Source organism: Syngnathus typhle, linkage group LG1 (genome assembly GCF_033458585.1).
Source record: "Syngnathus typhle isolate RoL2023-S1 ecotype Sweden linkage group LG1, RoL_Styp_1.0, whole genome shotgun sequence".
Taxonomy (NCBI): domain Eukaryota; kingdom Metazoa; phylum Chordata; class Actinopteri; order Syngnathiformes; family Syngnathidae; genus Syngnathus; species Syngnathus typhle.
In genome coordinates this window covers 12,030,148-12,050,096 of record NC_083738.1, presented here as the reverse complement: position 1 = coordinate 12,050,096, position 19,949 = coordinate 12,030,148, and the positions used below count along the sequence as shown (strand labels likewise).

At 42.0% G+C, this 19,949-nt stretch overlaps 1 protein-coding gene across 1 annotated transcript in view; it reads left to right on the top strand.

Moving 5' to 3' along the window:
* The window catches only part of ahnak (AHNAK nucleoprotein), a 31,089-nt gene extending 11,744 nt beyond the window's left edge, over positions 1-19,345 (top strand). The window contains exon 6 of the mRNA XM_061284197.1: positions 62-19,345. Within this exon, the coding sequence (XP_061140181.1) occupies positions 62-18,505 (18,444 nt within the window). The 3' untranslated portion in view covers positions 18,506-19,345. The remainder of the gene's footprint in view (positions 1-61) is intronic.
* The last annotated feature ends 604 nt before the right edge of the window (positions 19,346-19,949 follow it).

Here is a 19,949-nt window from a genome sequence, read left to right as displayed (position 1 = left end):
TATGTAATCAGCACATAGGTACTATTCCAATGCTGCATGCCTTCTGTTTTTCTCTGATCAGAGTGGGGATGATGAGGACTACAAAAGGATTTACACAAGGAAGATCAAACCAAGACTCAAGTCTGAAGACCTTGCCGAAGGAGTAGATGTGCGCACGGAGCGGCATAGCAGCACAAGTAGCGATGGCAGCACAATTACAACTGTAACCCGTCGCATCACCACCTACACCGTGGATATGCCGAGTGGCATGAGTGAGCAACTTGAGCTTTCAAGCTCAGATTTCAAGGGGCAAAATCCAGATGCAGAGGATGGCTCAGTTGGAATAAAAATCTCACATGGCAGCCCTTCGGGTAAAGTGGGAGCTGAAGGAGGAGTTTTTGACTTGGGCAATGTCTCTTACAAGCTAAGAGAAAGTTCAAACACTGGTAGTAGGCATGTTTCAATGGGAGGGACAGGAGGTAGCAAAGAATTTACAACAGATAATGACAACGAAGGGTCAATTTGTGTGTCTGTACCAGGAAAAGGAAAGCAGATTTTTGTGACATCCATAGATAAAATACAAGAGGGTGAAGGAACAAAGGTAAAGTTACCTGAAATTACCATTAGTGACAAACATGCAAAGGAATCCAGCTCCATTCATATTCCAAAGATCTCCCTGAGTGGAGGTTTTACAGATGCTGAAAGTGAATTGAAAGGTCCTTCTGCAAATACTAACATCAGCATTCAAACAAAAAAGTATCATGTTCACAGTCCAACTCTTAAGCAGAACGAAGGGGATTTCAAAATGCCTCAAATAAATATAACATCACATGTAACAGAAGGTTCAAAGTTTGATGTGAAAACTCGGGAAATTGAGATTAATCAGACAAGTCCACAAATAAAAGGAAAAGTGAACGTGTCAACCCCAAAGATGGATGGGAATGGAAAAATACAAGATGTGGTAATCCAGAGTCCTGAGATAAACACTCAAGAACTAAAGGGCACAAAGATTAGTAAAAATATTCCCAAATCTGACATATCAGGCCCGAGTATTACAATGCCAAACGTGCAATTAAATATTAAAGGCCCACAAATCAAAGGAGACAAAGATCTGTCATTACAGAGTCTTGAACAAAATATGAAAGCCAAAGAGCAGGACCCTGACATTGACATAAACTTGAGAAAGACTGGTATAGATGTCAAGATTCCTGAGAAGGACGTTCAAGGCCCAGATTTCACAGCACCAAAAATTTCAGGTCCACATATCTCCATTCCAGATTTGACTCTTAAAGGCTCTAAAGTTATAGGTACAGATGGAGAAATTAAAGCACCTAAAATTGCTATCAAAGACCCAAAAGTTGATATTAAGGTTTCTCCAGGTGGCAAAGGTCCAAAGCTGGAGGCTCCTAATGTTGACATAAACCTCCCCAATGCCAATATTGATGTCAATGTCCCTGAAGTTGATGTCAATCTCTCAAAAACTGATGTACGCATCAAGGGTCCAGATCTCGATGTTGAAGTACCAGATGTTGACATTGGCAGTCCAAGTTGGAACATCAAGGGACCTAAAGTGAAGATGCCAAAAATCTCAGGCACGAATATCAACATGCCGAAATTGGATTTAGATGTAAAATGTCCTCAGGTCAAAGGTGACGTTAATATTTCAGGACCAAATATTGATGGAGGGATTGAATTACCGAAAGGAGACATTAAAGGCCCCAAAATTGACATTAAGGGTCCCAAGACTGGATTTGAAATGCCAAAAATTGGTATGTCGAAATTTGACATTAAAGGTCCCAAACTGGAGGGTTCTGATGTTGACGTCGACCTACCCAAGACCAATATTGACATTAGGGTCCCGAAATGTGATGTCAATATCCCAAAAACTGATGTAGACATCAAGGGTCAAGTAGCAGATGTTGATATTAGCAGTCCAGGTTGGAACATCAAGGGACCTAAAGTGAAGACGCCAAAAATCTCAGGCCCGAATATAAACGTGCCAAATCTGGATTTACATGTTAAAGGTCCTCACATGAAGGGTGACATTGATGTTTCACTACCAAATATTGAGGGAAATTTTGAATTGCCGGAAGGTGACATTAAAGGCCCCAAAGTTGACATTAAGGGCCACAAAACTGGATTTGAAATGCCAAGAATACGAATGCCAGAATTTGGCTCTAAAGGTCCAAAGCTGGAGGGTCCTGATGTTGATATCAACCTTCCCAAGGCCAATATTGATGTAAAGGTCCCTAACCTTGATGTCAGTCTCCCCAAAGCTGACATTGACATCAAGGGGCCAGATGTAGATGTTGAAGTACCAAATGTGGACATTGGCAGTCCCGGTTGGACAATCAAGGGACCAAGAATGAAGATGCCAAAAATCTCAGGCCCAAATATCAGTATGCCAAATTTGGATTTCAAAGTGAAAGGACCTAAAGTCAAAGGAGATGTTGATGTTTCAGTACCAAATATTGAGGGAGGTATTGAATTGCCGGAAGGAGACATTAAAGGTCCCAAAGTTTACATTGAGGGCCCAAAGAATGGATTTGAAATGCCGAAAATCAGCATGCCGGAAATTGACGTCAAAGGCAAAAAAATAGACATTAAGGGCCCTAAAACTGGATTTGAAATGCCAAAAATAAGTATGCCAGAAATTGGTTTTAAAGGTGGGTTGGAGGGTCCCGACGTTGACATCGGCCTTCCCAAGACTAATATTGACATAAAGGTCCCTGATGTCGATGTCAGTCTCCCCAAAACAGACGTAGAAATCTCGGCTCCAGATCTCAATGTTAAAGTACCAGACGTTGACATTGGCAGTCCAGGTTGGAACATCAAGGGACCTAAAGTAAAGATACCAAAAATCTCAGGCCCAAACATCACCATGCCAAGTCTAGCTCTTAATATGAAAGGTCCTGAAGTTAAAGGTGATGTTGATGTTTCAGTACCAAATATTGAGGGAAATATTGAATTGCCGGAAGGAGACATAAAAGGCCCCAAAGTTGACATTAAAGGCCCCAAAACTGGATTTGAAATGCCAAAAATCAGCATGCCAAAGTTTGGCTTCAAAGGTAACAAATTTGAGGGTCCTGATGTTGACGTAAACCTTCCAAAGGCTAATCTTGAAGTTGAAATACCTGAGGTTGAACTCAAGAGCACAGAATTTGATGTAAATCTCCCCAAAGCGGATTTGGATATCAAAGATTTAGGCCCTAAAGTCAAAGGTGATGTTGCAGTACCAAATATTGAGGGAGGTATTGAATTGCCGGAAGGAGACATTAAAGGCCCCAAAATTGACATTAAGGGCCCCAAAACTGGATTTACAATGCCCAAAATACAAATGCCAGAATTTGGCTTCAAAGGTCCAAAACTGGAGGGTCCTGACATTGACATCAACCTTCCCAAGGCCAATATTGATGTCAGTGTCCCTGAAGTTGATGTCAGTCTCCCCAGAGCAGACCTAGACATCAAGGGGCCTGATGTAGATGTTGAAGTACCAGATGTGGACATTGGCAGTCCCAGTTGGAAGATCAAGGGACCAAAAATGAAGATGCCCAAAATTTCAGGCCCAAATATCAACATGCCTGAAGTTGATTTCCATCTGAAAGGCCCTAAAGTCAAAGGTGATGTTGCAGTACCAAATATTGAGGGAGGTATTGAATTGCCGGAAGGAGACATTAAAGGCCCCAAAATTGACATTAAGGGCCCCAAAACTGGATTTACAATGCCCAAAATACAAATGCCAGAATTTGGCTTCAAAGGTCCAAAACTGGAGGGTCCTGACATTGACATCAACCTTCCCAAGGCCAATATGGATGTCAGTGTCCCTGAAGTTGATGTCAGTCTCCCCAGAGCTGACCTAGACATCAAGGGGCCTGATGTAGATGTTGAAGTACCAGATGTGGACATTGGCAGTCCCGGTTGGAAGATCAAGGGACCAAAAATGAAGATGCCCAAAATTTCAGGCCCAAATATCAACATGCCTGAAGTTGATTTCCATCTGAAAGGCCCTAAAGTCAAAGGTGATGTTGATGTTTCAGTACCAAATATTGAGGGAGGTATTGAATTGCCAGAAGGGGACATTAAAGGCCCCAAAATTGACATTAAGGGCCCCAAAACTGGATTTGAAATGCCAAAAATACGAATGCCGGATTTCGGCTTTAAAGGTCCAAAACTGGATGGTCCTGACATTGACGTCAAACTTCCCAAGGCCAATATTGATGGCAAAGTCTCTAATGTTGATGTCAGTCTCCCCAAAGCTGACATTGACATCAAGGGGCCAGATGTAGATGTTGAACTGCCAGATGTGGACTTTGACAGTCCTGGTTGGAAGATCAAGGGACCAAAAATGAAGATGCCCAAAATCTCAGGCCCAAATATCAATATGCCAAATTTGGATTTCAAAATGAAAGGACCTAAAGTCAAAGGTGACGTTGATGTTTCAGTACCAAATATTGAGGGAGGTATTGAATTGCCAGAAGGCGACATCAAAGGCCCCAAAATTGACATTAAGGGCCCCAAAAGTGGATTTACAATGCCAAAAATACAAATGCCAGAATTTGGCTTCAAAGGTCCAAAACTGGAGGGTCATGACATTGACATCAACCTTCCCAAGGGCAATATGGATGTCAGCATCCCTGATGTTGATGTCAGTCTCCCCAAAGCTGACCTAGACATCAAGGGGCCAGATGTAGATGTTGAAGTACCAGATGTGGACATTGGCAGTCCCGGTTGGAAGATCAAGGGACCAAAAATGAAGATGCCCAAAATCTCAGGCCCTAATATCAACATGCCTGAAGTGGATTTTCATCTGAAAGGCCCTAAAGTCAAAGGTGATGTTTCAGTCCCAAATATTGAGGGAGGTATTGAATTGCCGGAAGGAGACATTAAAGGCCCCAAAGTCGACATTAAGGGCCCCAAAACTGGATTTGAAATGCCCAAAATGCGAATCCCAGAATTTGGCTTTAAAGGTCCCAAACTGGAGGGTCCTGACGTTGATATCAACCTTCCCAAGGCCAATATTGAAGTCAGCGTCCCTGATGTTGAAGTCAGTCTCCCCAAAGCCGACGTAGACATCAAGGGGCCAAACGTAGATGTTGAAGTACCAGATGTGGACATTGGCAGTCCCGGTTGGAAGATCAAAGGACCAAAAATGAAGATGCCCAAAATCTCAGGCCCAAATATTAATCTGCCAAATTTGGATTTCAAAATGAAAGGACCGAAAGTGAAAAGTGACGTTGATGTTTCAGTACCAAGTATTGAGGGAGGTATTGAATTGCCAGAAGGAGACATCAAAGGCCCCAAAATTGACATTAAGGGCCCCAAAACTGGATTTACAATGCCCAAAATACAAATGCCAGAATTTGGCTTCAAAGGTCCAAAACTGGAGGGTCCTGACATTGACATCAACCTTCCCAAGGCCAATATTGATGTCAGCGTCCCTGATGTTGATGTCAGTCTCCCCAAAGCTGATCTAGACATCAAGGGGCCAGATGTAGATGTTGAAGTACCAGATGCTGACATTGGCAGTCCCGGTTGGAAGATCAAGGGACCAAAAATGAAGATGCCCAAAATCTCAGGCCCTAATATCAACATGCCTGAAGTGGATTTTCATCTGAAAGGCCCTAAAGTCAAAGGTGATGTTTCAGTACCAAATATTGAGGGAGGTATTGAATTGCCGGAAGGAGACATTAAAGGCCCCAAAGTCGACATTAAGGGCCCCAAAACTGGATTTGAAATGCCCAAAATGCGAATGCCAGAATTTGGCTTTAAAGGTCCGAAACTGGAGGGTCCTGACGTTGATATCAACCTTCCCAAGGCCAATATTGATGTCAGTGTCCCTGATGTTGATGTCAGTCTCCCCAAAGCCGATGTAGACATCAAGGGGCCAAACGTAGATGTTGAAGTACCAGATGTGGACTTTGGCAGTCCCGGTTGGAAGATCAAAGGACCAAAAATGAGGATGCCCAAAATCTCAGGCCCAAATATTAATCTGCCAAATTTGGATTTCAAAATGAAAGGACCGAAAGTGAAAAGTGACGTTGATGTTTCAGTACCAAGTATTGAGGGAGGTATTGAATTGCCAGAAGGAGACATCAAAGGCCCCAAAATTGACATTAAGGGCCCCAAAACTGGATTTACAATGCCCAAAATACAAATGCCAGAATTTGGCTTCAAAGGTCCAAAACTGGAGGGTCCTGACATTGACATCAACCTTCCCAAGGCCAATATTGATGTCAGGGTCCCTGAAGTTGATGTCAGTCTCCCCAGAGCTGACCTAGACATCAAGGGGCCTGATGTAGGTGTTGAAGTACCAGCTGTGGACATTGGCAGTCCCGGTTGGAAGATCAAGGGACCAAAAATGAAAATGCCAAAAATCTCAGGCCCAAATATCAACATGCCAAATTTGGATTTTAACATGAAAGGACCTAAAGTCAAAGGTGATGTTGATGTTTCAGTACCAAATATTGAGGGAGGTATTAAATTGCCGGAAGGAGATATTAAAGGCCCGAAAGTTGACATAAAAGGCCCTAAAACTGGATTTGAAATGCCCAAAATACAAATGCCAGAATTTGGGTTTAAAGGTCCAAAATTGGAGGGACCTGACGTTGACATCAACCTTCCCAAGGCCAATATTGATGTAAAGGTCCCTAACATTGATGTGAGTCTCCCCAAAGCTGACATTGACATCAAGGGGCCAGATCTAGACGTCGACGTACCAGATGTGGACATTGGAAGTCCTGGTTGGAAGATCAAGGGACCAAAAATGAAGATGCCCAAAATCTCAGGCCCAAATATACACATGCCTGAAGTAGATTTCCATCTGAAAGGCCCTAAAGTCAAAGGTGATGTTGATGTTTCAGCACCAAATATTGAGGGGGGTATTGAAATGCCGGAGGGAGACATCAAAGGCCCCAAAATTGACTTTAAGGGCCCCAAGACTGGATTTGAAATGCCAAAAATCAGTATGCCCAAATTTGGCTTCAAAGGTAACAAATTTGAGGGTCCTGATGTTGACGTAAACCTTCCAAAGGCTAATCTTGAAGTTGAAATACCTGAGGTTGAACTCAAGAGCACAGAATTTGATGTAAATCTCCCCAAAGCGGATTTGGATATCAAAGATTTAAATGTGGACATCAAAGGACCTGATTTTGAAATGAACAGCCCGAGTGGAAAGATAAAGGGACCGAAATTCAAAATGCCAAGCATCTCCATGCCTGATGTGGATTTCCATTTGAAAGGCTCTAAACTCAAAGGCGATATTGCAAATGTTGGAGATATTAAAGCTCCAGTAGTCGATATAAAACCCCTGAAAGTGGATGTTAAAGGCCCCAAAACTGGATTTGAAATGCCCAAAATAAAAATGCCAGAATTTGGCTTCAGACGACCAAAGGTGGAGGGTCCTGACGTTGACATAAACCTTCCGAAGGCCAATATTGATATCAAGGTCCCTGATGTTGATGTGAGTCTCCCCAAAGCTGACGTAGACATCAAGGGTCCAGATGTAGATGTTGAAGTACCGGATGTTGACATTGGAAGTCCAGGTTGGAAGATCAAGGGACCAAAAATGAAGATGCCAAGGATCTCCATGCCAGATGTGGATTTTCATCTGAAAGGCCATAAACCCAAAGCGGATATTGATCTTTCAGTACCAAATGTTGAGGGAGGTATTGAATTGCCGGAAGGAGACATTAAAGGCCCCAAAGTTGATATCAAGGGCCCCAAAACTGGATTTGAAATGCCCAAAATGCGAATGCCAGATTTTGGATTTAAAGGTCCAAAATTGGAGGGTCCTGACGTTGACATCAACCTTCCCAAGGGCAATATTGATGTCAGTATCCCTGATGTTGATGTCAGTCTCCCCAAAGCTGACATTGACATCAAGGGGCCAGATGTAGATGTTGAAGTACCAGATGTGAACATTGGCAGTCCCGGTTGGAACATCAAAGGACCAAAACTGAAGATGCCCAAAATCTCAGGCCCCAATATCAACATGCCAAATTTGGATTTTAAAATGAAAGGACCTAAAGTCAAAGGTGATGTTGATGTTTCAGTACCAAATATTGAGGGAGGTATTGATTTGCCGGAAGGAGACATTAAAGGCCCCAAAATTGACATTAAGGGCCCCAAAACTGGATTTACAATGCCCAAAATACAAATGCCAGAATTCGGCTTCAAAGGTCCAAAACTGGAGGGTCCTGACATTGACATCAACCTTCCCAAGGCCAATATTGATGTCAGTGTCCCTGAAGTTGATGTCAGTCTCCCCAGAGCAGACCTAGACGTCAAGGGGCCTGATGTAGATGTTGAAGTACCAGATGTGGACATTGGCAGTCCCGGTTGGAAGATCAAGGGACCAAAAATGAAGATGCCCAAAATTTCAGGCCCAAATATCAACATGCCTGAAGTTGATTTCCATCTGAAAGGCCCTAAAGTCAAAGGTGATGTTGCAGTACCAAATATTGAGGGAGGTATTGAATTGCCGGAAGGAGACATTAAAGGCCCCAAAATTGACATTAAGGGCCCCAAAACTGGATTTACAATGCCCAAAATACAAATGCCAGAATTTGGCTTCAAAGGTCCAAAACTGGAGGGTCCTGACATTGACATCAACCTTCCCAAGGCCAATATGGATGTAAGTGTCCCTGAAGTTGATGTCAGTCTCCCCAGAGCTGACCTAGACATCAAGGGGCCTGATGTAGATGTTGAAGTACCAGATGTGGACATTGGCAGTCCCGGTTGGAAGATCAAAGGACCAAAAATGAAGATGCCCAAAATTTCAGGCCCAAATATCAACATGCCTGAAGTTGATTTCCATCTGAAAGGCCCTAAAGTCAAAGGTGATGTTGATGTTTCAGTACCAAATATTGAGGGAGGTATTGAATTGCCAGAAGGGGACATTAAAGGCCCCAAAATTGACATTAAGGGCCCCAAAACTGGATTTGAAATGCCAAAAATACGAATGCCGGATTTCGGCTTTAAAGGTCCAAAATTGGAGGGTCCTGATGTTGACGTCAACCTTCCCAAGTCCAATATTAACGTTAACGTCCGTAACGTTGATGTCAGTCTCCCTAAAACTGACATAGACATCAAGGGGCCAGATGTAAATGTTGAAGTGCCAGATGTGGACATTGGCAGTCCTGGTTGGAAGATCAAGGGACCAAAGATGAAGATGCCCAAAATCTCAGGCCCAAATATCAACATGCCTGAAGTGGATTTCCATCTGAAAGGCCCTAAAGTCAAAGGTGATATTGATGTTTCAGTTCCAAATATTGAGGGAGGTATTGAATTGCCAGAAGGTGACATTAAAGGCCCCAAAGTTGATATTAAGGGCCCCAAAACTGGATTTGAAATGCCCAAAATACGAATGCCAGACTTTGGCTTTAAAGGTCCAAAGCTGGAGGGTCCTGACGTTGACATCAACCTTCCCAAGGGCAATATTGATGTCAGTATCCCTGATGTTGATGTCAGTCTCCCCAAAGCTGACATTGACATCAAGGGGCCAGATGTAGATGTCGAAGTACCAGATGTGGACATTGGCAGTCCCGGTTGGAAGCTCAAGGGACCAAAAATGAAGATGCCCAAAATCTCAGGCCCAAATATCAACTTGCCAAATTTGGATTTTAAAATGAAAGGACCTCAAGTCAAAGGTGATGTCGATGTTTCAGTACCAACTATTGAGGGCGATATTGAATTGCCGGAAGGAGACATTAAAGGCCCCAAAATTGACATGAAGGGCCCCAAAACTGGATTTGAAATGCCCAAAATGCGAATGCCAGATTTTGGATTTAAAGGTCCAAAATTGGAGGGTCCTGACGTTGACATCAACCTTCCCAAGGGCAATATTGATGTCAGTCTCCCCAAAGCTGACATTGACATCAAGGGGCCAGATGTAGATGTTGAAGTACCAGATGTGAACATTGGCAGTCCCGGTTGGAACATCAAAGGACCAAAACTGAAGATGCCCAAAATCTCAGGCCCCAATATCAACATGCCAAATTTGGATTTTAAAATGAAAGGACCTAAAGTCAAAGGTGATGTTGATGTTTCAGTGCCAAATATTGAGGGAGGTATTGAATTGCCAGAAGGAGACATTAAAGGCCCCAAAATTGACATTAAGGGCCCCAAAACTGGATTTGAAATGCCAAAAATCAGCATGCCAAAATTTGGCTTCAAAGACACGAAACTGGAGGGTCCTGACGTTGACATCAACCTTCCCACAGGGAAGGTTGATGTTAACGTCCCTAACGTTGATGTCAGTCTCCCCAAAACTGACATAGACATCAAGGGTCCAGATGTAAATGTTGAAGTGCCAGATGTGGACATTGGCAGTCGTGGTTGGAAGATCAAGGGACCAAAAATGAAGATGCCCAACATCTCAGGCCCAAGTATCAACATGCCTGAAGTAGATTTCCATCTCAAAGGCACTAAAGTCAAAGGTGATATTGATGTTTCAGTCCCAAACATTGAGGGAGGTATTGAATTGCCAGAAGGTGACATTAAAGGCCCCAAAATTGACATTAAGGGCCCCAAAACTGGATTTACAATGCCCAAAATACATATGCCAGAATTTGGCTTTAAAGGTCCAAAACTGGAGGGTCCCGACATTGACATCAACCTTCCCAAGGCCAATATTGATGTCAGCGTCCCTGATGTTGATGTCAGTCTCCCCAAAGCTGACGTAGACATCAAGGGGCCAGATGTAGATGTCGAAGTACCAGATGTAGACATTGGCAGTCCCGGTTGGAAGATCAAGGGACCAAAAATGAAGATGCCCAAAATCTCAGGACCAAATATTTCTATGCCTGATGTGGATTTCCACCTTAAAGGTCATAAACTTAAAGGTGATGATGTAACATTACCAAATATCGAGGGAGAAATAAAAACTCCAGGCATTGAAATTAAAGGTCCCAAAGTTGACATTAAGAGTCCCAAGAGTGGTTTTGGATTACCAAAGTTTAAAATGCCAGACTTCGGCTTTAAATCTAAAAAACTGGAAAGCCCTGACATCAACATAAAACCCCCAAAGGCTAATATTGACATCAAGGGCATGGGCATGGAAACTCAAGGGCCTGACGTGAATGTCAGTCTTCCAAAAGCTGATTTGAAAATTAAGGATGTTGGATTGGACATCAAAGGACCACATGTTGATATTGAAAGTCACACTGGCAACATAAAAGGACCGAAGTTCCAGATGCCAAAGATCTCAGGACCAAGCATCTCCATGCCTGATGTAGATTTCCAATTTAAAGGCTCTAAACTTAAAGGTGATATTGACGTGTCAGTACCAAATATGAAAGGAGATATTAACGTTCCGGAAGCGGGTGTCAAAGGCCCCAAAGTTGACATTAAAGGCCCCAAGACTGGATTTGAAATGCCAAAAATTAGTATGCCAGATTTTCGTTTTAAAGGTCCAAAACTGGAGGGTCCTGACGTTGACATCAACCTTCCCAAGACCAATATTGATGTCAAGGTCCCTGATGTTGATGTCAGTCTCCCCAGAGCTGACCTAGACATCAAGGGGCCAGATGTAGATGTTGAAGTACCAGATGTGGACATTGGCAGTCCTGGTTGGAAGATCAAGGGACCAAAAATGAAGATGCCCAAAATCTCAGGCCCAAATATCAACATGCCTGAAGTGGATTTCCATCTCAAAGCCCCTAAAGTCAAAGGAGATATTGATGTTTCAGTACCAAATATTGAGGGAGGTATTGAATTGCCGGAAGGAGACATTAAAGGCCCCAAAATTGACATTAAGGGCCCCAAAACTGGATTTACAATGCCCAAAATACATATGCCAGAATTTGGCTTTAAAGGTCCAAAACTGGGGGGTCCTGACATTGACATAAACCTTCCCAAGGGCAATATTGATGTCAGCGTCCCTGATGTTGATGTCAGTCTCCCCAAAGTTGACGTAGACATTAAGGGGCCAGATGTAGATTATGAAGTACCAGATGTGGACATTGGCAGTCCCGGTTGGAAGATCAAGGGACCAAAAATGAAGATGCCCAAAATCTCAGGCCCTAATATAAACATGCCTGAAGTGGATTTTCATCTGAAAGGCCCTAAAGTCAAAGGTGATGTTTCAGTCCCAAATATTGAGGGAGGTATTGAATTGCCGGAAGGAGACATTAAAGGCCCCAAAATAGACATTAAGGGCCCCAAAACTGGATTTACAATGCCCAAAATACATATGCCAGAATTTGGCTTTAAAGGTCCAAAACTGGAGGGTCCTGACATTGACATCAACCTTCCCAAGGGCAATATGAATGTCAGCGTCCCAGATGTTGATGTCAGTCTCCCCAAAGTTGACGTAGACATTAAGGGGCCAGATGTAGATGTTGAAGTACCAGATGCGGACATTGGCAGTCCCGGTTGGAAGCTCACAGGACCAAAAATGAAGATGCCCAAAATCTCAGGCCCAAATATCAACATGCCAAATTTGGATTTTAAAATGAAAGGTCCTAAAGTGAAAGGTGATGTTGATGTTTCAGTTCCAAATATTGAGGGAGGTCTTGAATTGCCGGAAGGAGACATTAAAGGCCCCAAAATTGACATTAAGGGCCCTAAAACTGGATTTACAATGCCCAAAATACAAATGCCAGAATTTGGATTTAAAGGTCCAAACCTGGACGGTCCTGACTTTGACATCAACCTTCCCAAGGGCAATATTGATGTCAGTATCCCTGATGTTGATGTCAGTCTCCCCAAAGCTGACATTGACATCAAGGGGCCAGATGTAGATGTTGACGTACCAGATGTGAACATTGGCAGTCCCGGTTGGAACATCAAAGGACCAAAACTGAAGATGCCCAAAATCTCAGGCCCCAATATCAATATGCCAAATTTGGATTTCAAAATGAAAGGACCTAAATTCAAAGGTGATGTTGATGTTTCAGTACCAAATATTGAGGGAGGTATTGAAATGCCGGAAGGAGACATTAAAGGCCCCAAAATTGACATTAAGGGCCCAAAGACTGGATTTACAATGCCCAAAATACAAATGCCAGAATTTGGCTTTAAAGGTCCAAAACTGGAGGGTCCTGACATTGACATCAACCTTCCCAAGGGCAATATTGATGTCAGCGTCCCTGATGTTGATGTCAGTCTCCCCAAAGTCGACGTAGACATTAAGGGGCCAGATGTAGATGTTGAAGTACCAGATGTGGACATTGGCAGTCCCGGTTGGAAGATCAAGGGACCAAAGATGAAGATGCCAAAAATCTCAGGCCCAAATATCAACATGCCAAATTTGGATTTCAAAATGAAAGGACCTAAAGTCAAAGGGGACGTTGATGTTTCAGTACCAAATATTGAGGGAGATGTTGAATTGGCGGAAGGAGACATTAAAGGCCCCAAAATTGACATTAAGGGCCCTAAAACTGGATTTACAATGCCCAAAATACAAATGCCAGAATTTGGCTTTAAAGGTCCAAACCTGGAGGGTCCTGACATTGACATTAAACTTCCCAAGGGCAATATTGATGTCAGTATCCCTGATGTTGATGTCAATCTCCCCAAAGCTGACATAGACATCAAGGGGCCAGATGTAGATGTTGAATTACCAGATATCGATATTGGCAGTCCTGGTTGGAAGATCAAGGGACCAAAAATGAAAATGCCAAAAATCTCAGGCCCAAATATCAATATGCCAAATTTGGATTTCAAAATGAAAGGACCTAAAGTCAAAGGTGATGTTGATGTTTCAGCACCAAATATCGAGGGAGGTATTGAAATGCCGGAAGGAGACATTAAAGGCCCCAAAATTGACATTAAGGGCCCCAAAACTGGATTTACAATGCCCAAAATACATATGCCAGAATTTGGCTTTAAAGGTCCAAAACTGGAGGGTCCTGACATTGACATCAACCTTCCCAAGGGCAAAATGGATGTCAGCGTCCCTGAAGTTGATGTCAGTCTCCCCAAAGTTGATGTAGACATTAAGGGGCCAGATGTAGATGTTGGAGTACCAGATGTGGACATTGGCAGTCCCGGTTGGAAGATCAAGGGACCAAAGATGAAGATGCCAAAAATCTCAGGCCCAAATATACACATGCCAAATTTGGATTTTAAAATGAAAGGACCTAAAGTCAAAGGGGATGTTGATGTTTCAGTACCAACTATTGAGGGAGATATTGAATTGCCGGAAGGAGACATTAAAGGGCCCAAAATTGACATTAAGGGCCCCAAAACTGGATTTGAAATGCCCAAAATACAAATGCCAGAATTTGGCTTTAAAGGTCCAAAACTAGAGGGTCCTGACATTGACATTAAACTTCCCAAGGGCAATATTGATGTCAGTATACCTGATGTTGATGTCAGTCTCCCCAAAGCTGACATTGACATCAAGGGGCCAGATGTAGATGTTGAAGTACCAGATGTGAACATTGGCAGTCCCGGTTGGAACATCAAAGGACCAAAACTGAAGATGCCCAAAATCTCAGGCCCCAATATCAACATGCCAAATTTGGATTTCAAAATGAAAGGACCTAAAGTCAAAGGTGATGTTGATGTTTCAGTACCAAATATTGAGGGAGGTATTGAATTGCCGGAAGGAGACTTTAAAGGCCCCAAAATTGACATTAAGGGCCCCAAAACTGGATTTACAATGCCCAAAATACATATGCCAGAATTTGGCTTTAAAGGTCCAAAATTGGAGGGTCCTGACATTGACATCAACCTTCCCAAGGGCAATATGGATGTCAGCGTCCCAGATGTTGATGTCAGTCTCCCCAAAGTTGACGTAGACATTAAGGGGCCAGATGTAGATGTTGAAGTACCAGATGTGGACATTGGCAGTCCCGGTTGGAAGCTCAAAGGACCAAAAATGAAGATGCCCAAAATCTCAGGCCCAAATATCAATATGCCAAATTTGGATTTCAAAATGAAAGGACCTAAAATCAAAGGTGATGTTGATGTTTCAGTACCAAATATTGAGGGAGGTATTGAATTGCCAGAAGGAGACATCAAAGGCCCCAAAATTGACATTAAGGGCCCCAAAACTGGATTTGAAATGCCCAAAATACGAATGCCAGACTTTGGCTTTAAAGGTCCAAAACTGGAAGGTCCTGACGTTGACATCAACCTTCCCAAGGCCAATATTGATGTCACTCTCCCTAAAGCTAACGTAGACATTAAAGGTCCAGATCTTGATGTTGAAGTACCTGATGTTGACATTGATAGCCCCGGTGCAAAGATCAAGGGGCAGAAATTCAAAATGCCAAAAGTCTCAGGACCTAACATTACCATGCCAAGTCTGGATTTATCTTTGAAAGGCCCTCATCTTAAAAGTGATATAGATATGTCAGTACCTAACATTGAGGGAGATATAAATCCATCAAAATTGGAAATTACAAGTCCCAAAATTGACATTCAGGGTCCGAAAAGTGGATTTGCATTACCAAAATTAGAAATGCCAGAATTTGGGTTCAAAAGTCACAACGTAGCGGGTCCTCAAGTTGACATGAGCCTCCCCAAATTTCAGGGTGACCTCGAAGGAAACATCCATTTGCCAAAAGCTGAGCTTGATGTGCATGATGTTACTGTTGATGTTCCAGGCTTCAGCACTAAAAAATCTAAATTCAAAATGCCCAAATTTGGTTTCAGGGGCCCAAAGGTAAAGAACCCAGAAATTGATTTGAAACAGACACATGGAAATATCAACATCAAAGGAAAGACTGGTAGTATTGAGGGACTGGATGCAGACATGGATGTAACAGGCCCCAAAATAAAAGGATCCAAATTTAAAATGCCAAAATTTGGTTTTAAGGTCCCTAAGGTGGAAATTCCAGGAGCTGATCTTAATATGACTAAGGCCAGTGGAGAAATACAATTTCCAGATGTTGACATTGAAGGACCCGAAATAAAAAGTGGAGATGCTGATGTAAAAATCAAAGGAGGAAAGCTCAAAATGCCATCTCTTTCAGGAACAAAATTTTCTCTTCCTGATGTTGATTTTGGTATTGAAAGTCCAAAGGTCAATGTTAATACAGACATGTCACTTCCGAAGGCTGACATAGATTTAAAAGTACCAAGCGCTGATGTAAAAGGTCCAAACCTTCCCAAGGCTGCTTTTGATGTCAATGTCCCTAAGGTAGATATTGAGGGGGCGGATATTGATTTGAGTCTACCCAAAGCTGATGTGACAATTAGGGGACCCAGTGTGGATTTTGAAGGACCAGAAGTTGATGTTGACAGTTCCAGAGGGAAGATCAAGGCACCCAAATTCAAGATGCCAAAAATCTCTGGACCAAATGTCACTATTCCCAATTTTGATTTGGATCTGAAAGGCCCTAAACTCAAAGGGGATGTAGATTTGTCAGTACCCAATTGTGAGGCAGATATTGACATCCAAGATTCAAATGTTAAGGGTGAATTTGAAATTCCTAGATTAAAATTGCCACAATTTGGCTTCAAAGGTCCAAATCTGGAGGGCCCTGATGTTGACTTAAACATTCCCAAGGCCAATATTGATGTCAAAGGCCCTGAAGTTGAACTCCAAAACCCAGAAGTAGATGTCAATCTCCCCAAAGCTAATTTCGACATTAAGAGTCCAAAATTCGGTTTGCCAAAAATCACAGGTCCGAATATCAACATGCCCAAGTTCAACGTAAAAGGTCCTAAATTTGAAGGTGATGTAAATGTATCAGTGCCAAATATTGAGGGAGACATTGAAGCACCAAAATTTGGTGTCAAAAGCTCAAATCTTGACATTAAAGGGCCCAAGACTCGATATGAATTACCAAAATTCAGTATGCCAGAGTTAGGCTTTAAAGATCCAAACCTGGAGGGCCCTGACATTGACATCAAACTTCCCAGGGCTAATATTGACATCAAAGTCCCTGAGGTTGATCTCCAAGGGCCAGAAGTTGGAATAAATCTCCCCAAAGCTGGTTGGAACATTAAGGGCCCAACATTGGAAAGTGAAGTACCGGATGTTAACATTGAGAGTCCAAGTGGAAAGATCAAAGGTTCTATGGGTGGATTTGAAATTCCTAGATTAAAAATGCCGCAGTTTGGCTTTGCCGGTCCAAAACTGGAGGGCCCTGACATTGAAATCAACCACCCCAAAGCTAATATTGATGTCCAAGCCTCCGAGTTTGGCTTGAAAGGTCATGTTGAAGGACCAGATGTTGACATTGATACCGCCAGTGGTAAGATCAAGGGACCAAAATTAAAGATGCCCAAAATCTCAGGCCCAAACATCTCCATGCCAAAAGGTAATTTAACTTCTGACCTAAAAGGTGACATTGATATGTCAGCATCAAATTTTGATGGCAAAATCAAGGCACCCCAATTGGATATCAATGTTCCAAAAGTCAAGGGACCAACAGGTGCATTTGAGAGTTCAAACATGAAAGGTGATTTGTCATATCCTGATATAGATGTTAGCATAAAGGGGAAGAAGGGTAAATTTAAACTTCCTAAAGTGACAGGAAAGCCAAAAAAGCCAGACTTTGACACAGAGACACCATCAATTGATGTAACAGCAGGAACATCTGATATTAATGTCCAAAGATCAAAAGTGAAAAAGCCCATTTTTGGTAAACTTCAATTTCCTGACGTAGAACTTGACATCAAATCCCCAAAACTCAAAGGTGACGGCTCTTTATCTGAGGAATTGAAATCCCCTACTCTAGAGTTTGAGGGTTCTGCTCCCAGTAGTTCAAATATCAGTTGCGAAGGCTTGGATGTGAAATTAAAGACTCCCCAGATCAAAATACCAGAAATCGAAATTTCTCCTGCTGGCGGCACATTTAGAGGCCTTCAGTTTCCTGAAGGTACAGTGACATTTCCCAAGCTCAAGGTACCACAATTTGGTTTTAGCCTGCCCCAAATTGGGCGCCAGGAGGGTGACGGAAAGGTTGCGGCAAATGTTGCAGCCAGTGGAGAGCTTCAGTGCTCACAGGATATTGCAGTTTCCAATCCAGAAATAAGGCAAAGTGAAGGAAAGATAAAGGTGAAGGTACCAAATTTCTTTGGCAAATCAAAAGCAAAGGGCAGGAGTGCAGGGGACCTTCGAGGAACAGATGTAAACCTGAGTACGGGTGGAAAAGGAGCGGTCTCTAAAGATTTCAGTGTACACAGTGGAGAAGGAAAATTACAATTTGAGGGTGATGCTGGACTCAGTGTTTCACCCAAAAGCAAGTCAGCGTCACTGGATCTTTTCAAGAAGTCAAGGCATCCATCTCCCTCTTTGAGCGATGAGGGGGGGCTTGCAGTTGCTTCCCCTTCAGGGCACCTAGAAGCAGAGGGCAGTGATATTTCATTAGATCTAAGCGGAGCCAAAGTCAAAGGAAAGAAAGGCAAGTTGAAGTTTGGCACCTTTGGAGGTTTCGGTTCCAAGTCAAAGGGCTCGTATGAAGTGACGTATGGTGAAAGCAGTGAAGCAGGAGTGGAAGGTAGTGCAGGTGTGTCATTGGACACCCCAAAATCAAGATTGTCCTCATCATCCAGCAATGATAGTGCGTCAAAGGCTGCTCTCAAGTTCCCGAAAATTGAACTGTCTGTATCACCCAAAAATTATTAAATTGACAATGACCTTAACTCGAGCTCCAAAAGACATTCTCTCCATCCAGATATATGAGATACCAAATGTATACTATTTTCAAACTTCAATTTGGTAATTCAGAGAATAAATGCAGCCATCTCATTTTTAAATTTACCAGTAATAGCCAGAAACGAGAGGGATATTTAAAAGCCCTATCAAACTGTAAATAAAATGTATTGTGATAAATATTGTTTTCCTGTACATAGTCAAAATTTATTGCGAATATACCATCTCAACAAATATTCCACTTACCGGTATTATTTTGTCCTGCTTCATTCAATTAAATGTTCTTCATGAATGGTTGTGGTATAATTTTATGCATGGTCTGTTTTGCTGAACAGCCACAGTTGTTATTTTGAAGGAATGTAGTTTATACAGTTAAACACAATTATAAACAGTTTCCAGTTTTAGTTTGAAGCTTTCATTTTTGTATTATCAGTCATTTGTGCATCTTAAAGCTGGGCCTGCATAACATACTCTAAGTTTGGTGATGTTTTATAGATCTTAATTGCACAGATATGTCACTATGTTTAGAAGCTCATATCTTTTCAGCGCACCTTGTCATCCTTGAAAGACTGTCCACATTTGCTCTTCAGCTGTTTTTTAAAAAAAAAATCTGTTTATTGTACAGTTTGCCTGGTCAACCTTTACACCCTTCATACAACATTAAATGTCATCAATAATAAATGTCATTGATGGTGTGTTAAGAAAAACTTTATTCAGAGAAATTTGATCCGATATGTGCAGACAGAGTGTGAATTGTGTTTTTCCTTTTGTGTGCATTCTGTCTGATAAACTAATTAAAATGTATAGAATGTATGTTGTTGTCTTTCCTGGATTTCTTCCTTTGTTTCTTATGGCTCCATAAGGTTACCAACTGCTGCAGTGAGTCACTAACAAGGCGTAATTGATGTGTTAACCGCCATGTTGGTGTATAAGTCCAATTTTATGTGATCATGATAAAATGTGTTTCTTACAAAAATTCAAAAAGGATATATGGTTTTTAAAAAATGTATATACAAAATCCCAACATACAGTATAAAGTTGTTAATTGTTGTAGCAACTTAAATATTTTAGTGTAAGCAGTGGCAAATAAAACACAATCCACATACCAACCCTAAATTTGTTTTAAGAGTTGTAAATGGAAGTATTATTTTATTATAATTATTAATAATAACATTACCTCTTCAGTTGATGCCAATGGACTGACAAACTGTACCATTTTGTAAAAATTGAACTACATCGTTTGAATTAATTTATTCAAAATGTCCAAGGAATGTTGTAGTAAATTATTTGTTTTGGGTTAGAAATCGCGAGGGCAACCCTTTCTGAACGGTTTTCATTGGGTCTAAATAACAATGCTCATCCCAGACATTTCTGTGCTATGATTTGGAAATGTGCCTCCCGGTGGCAAAAATGTGGT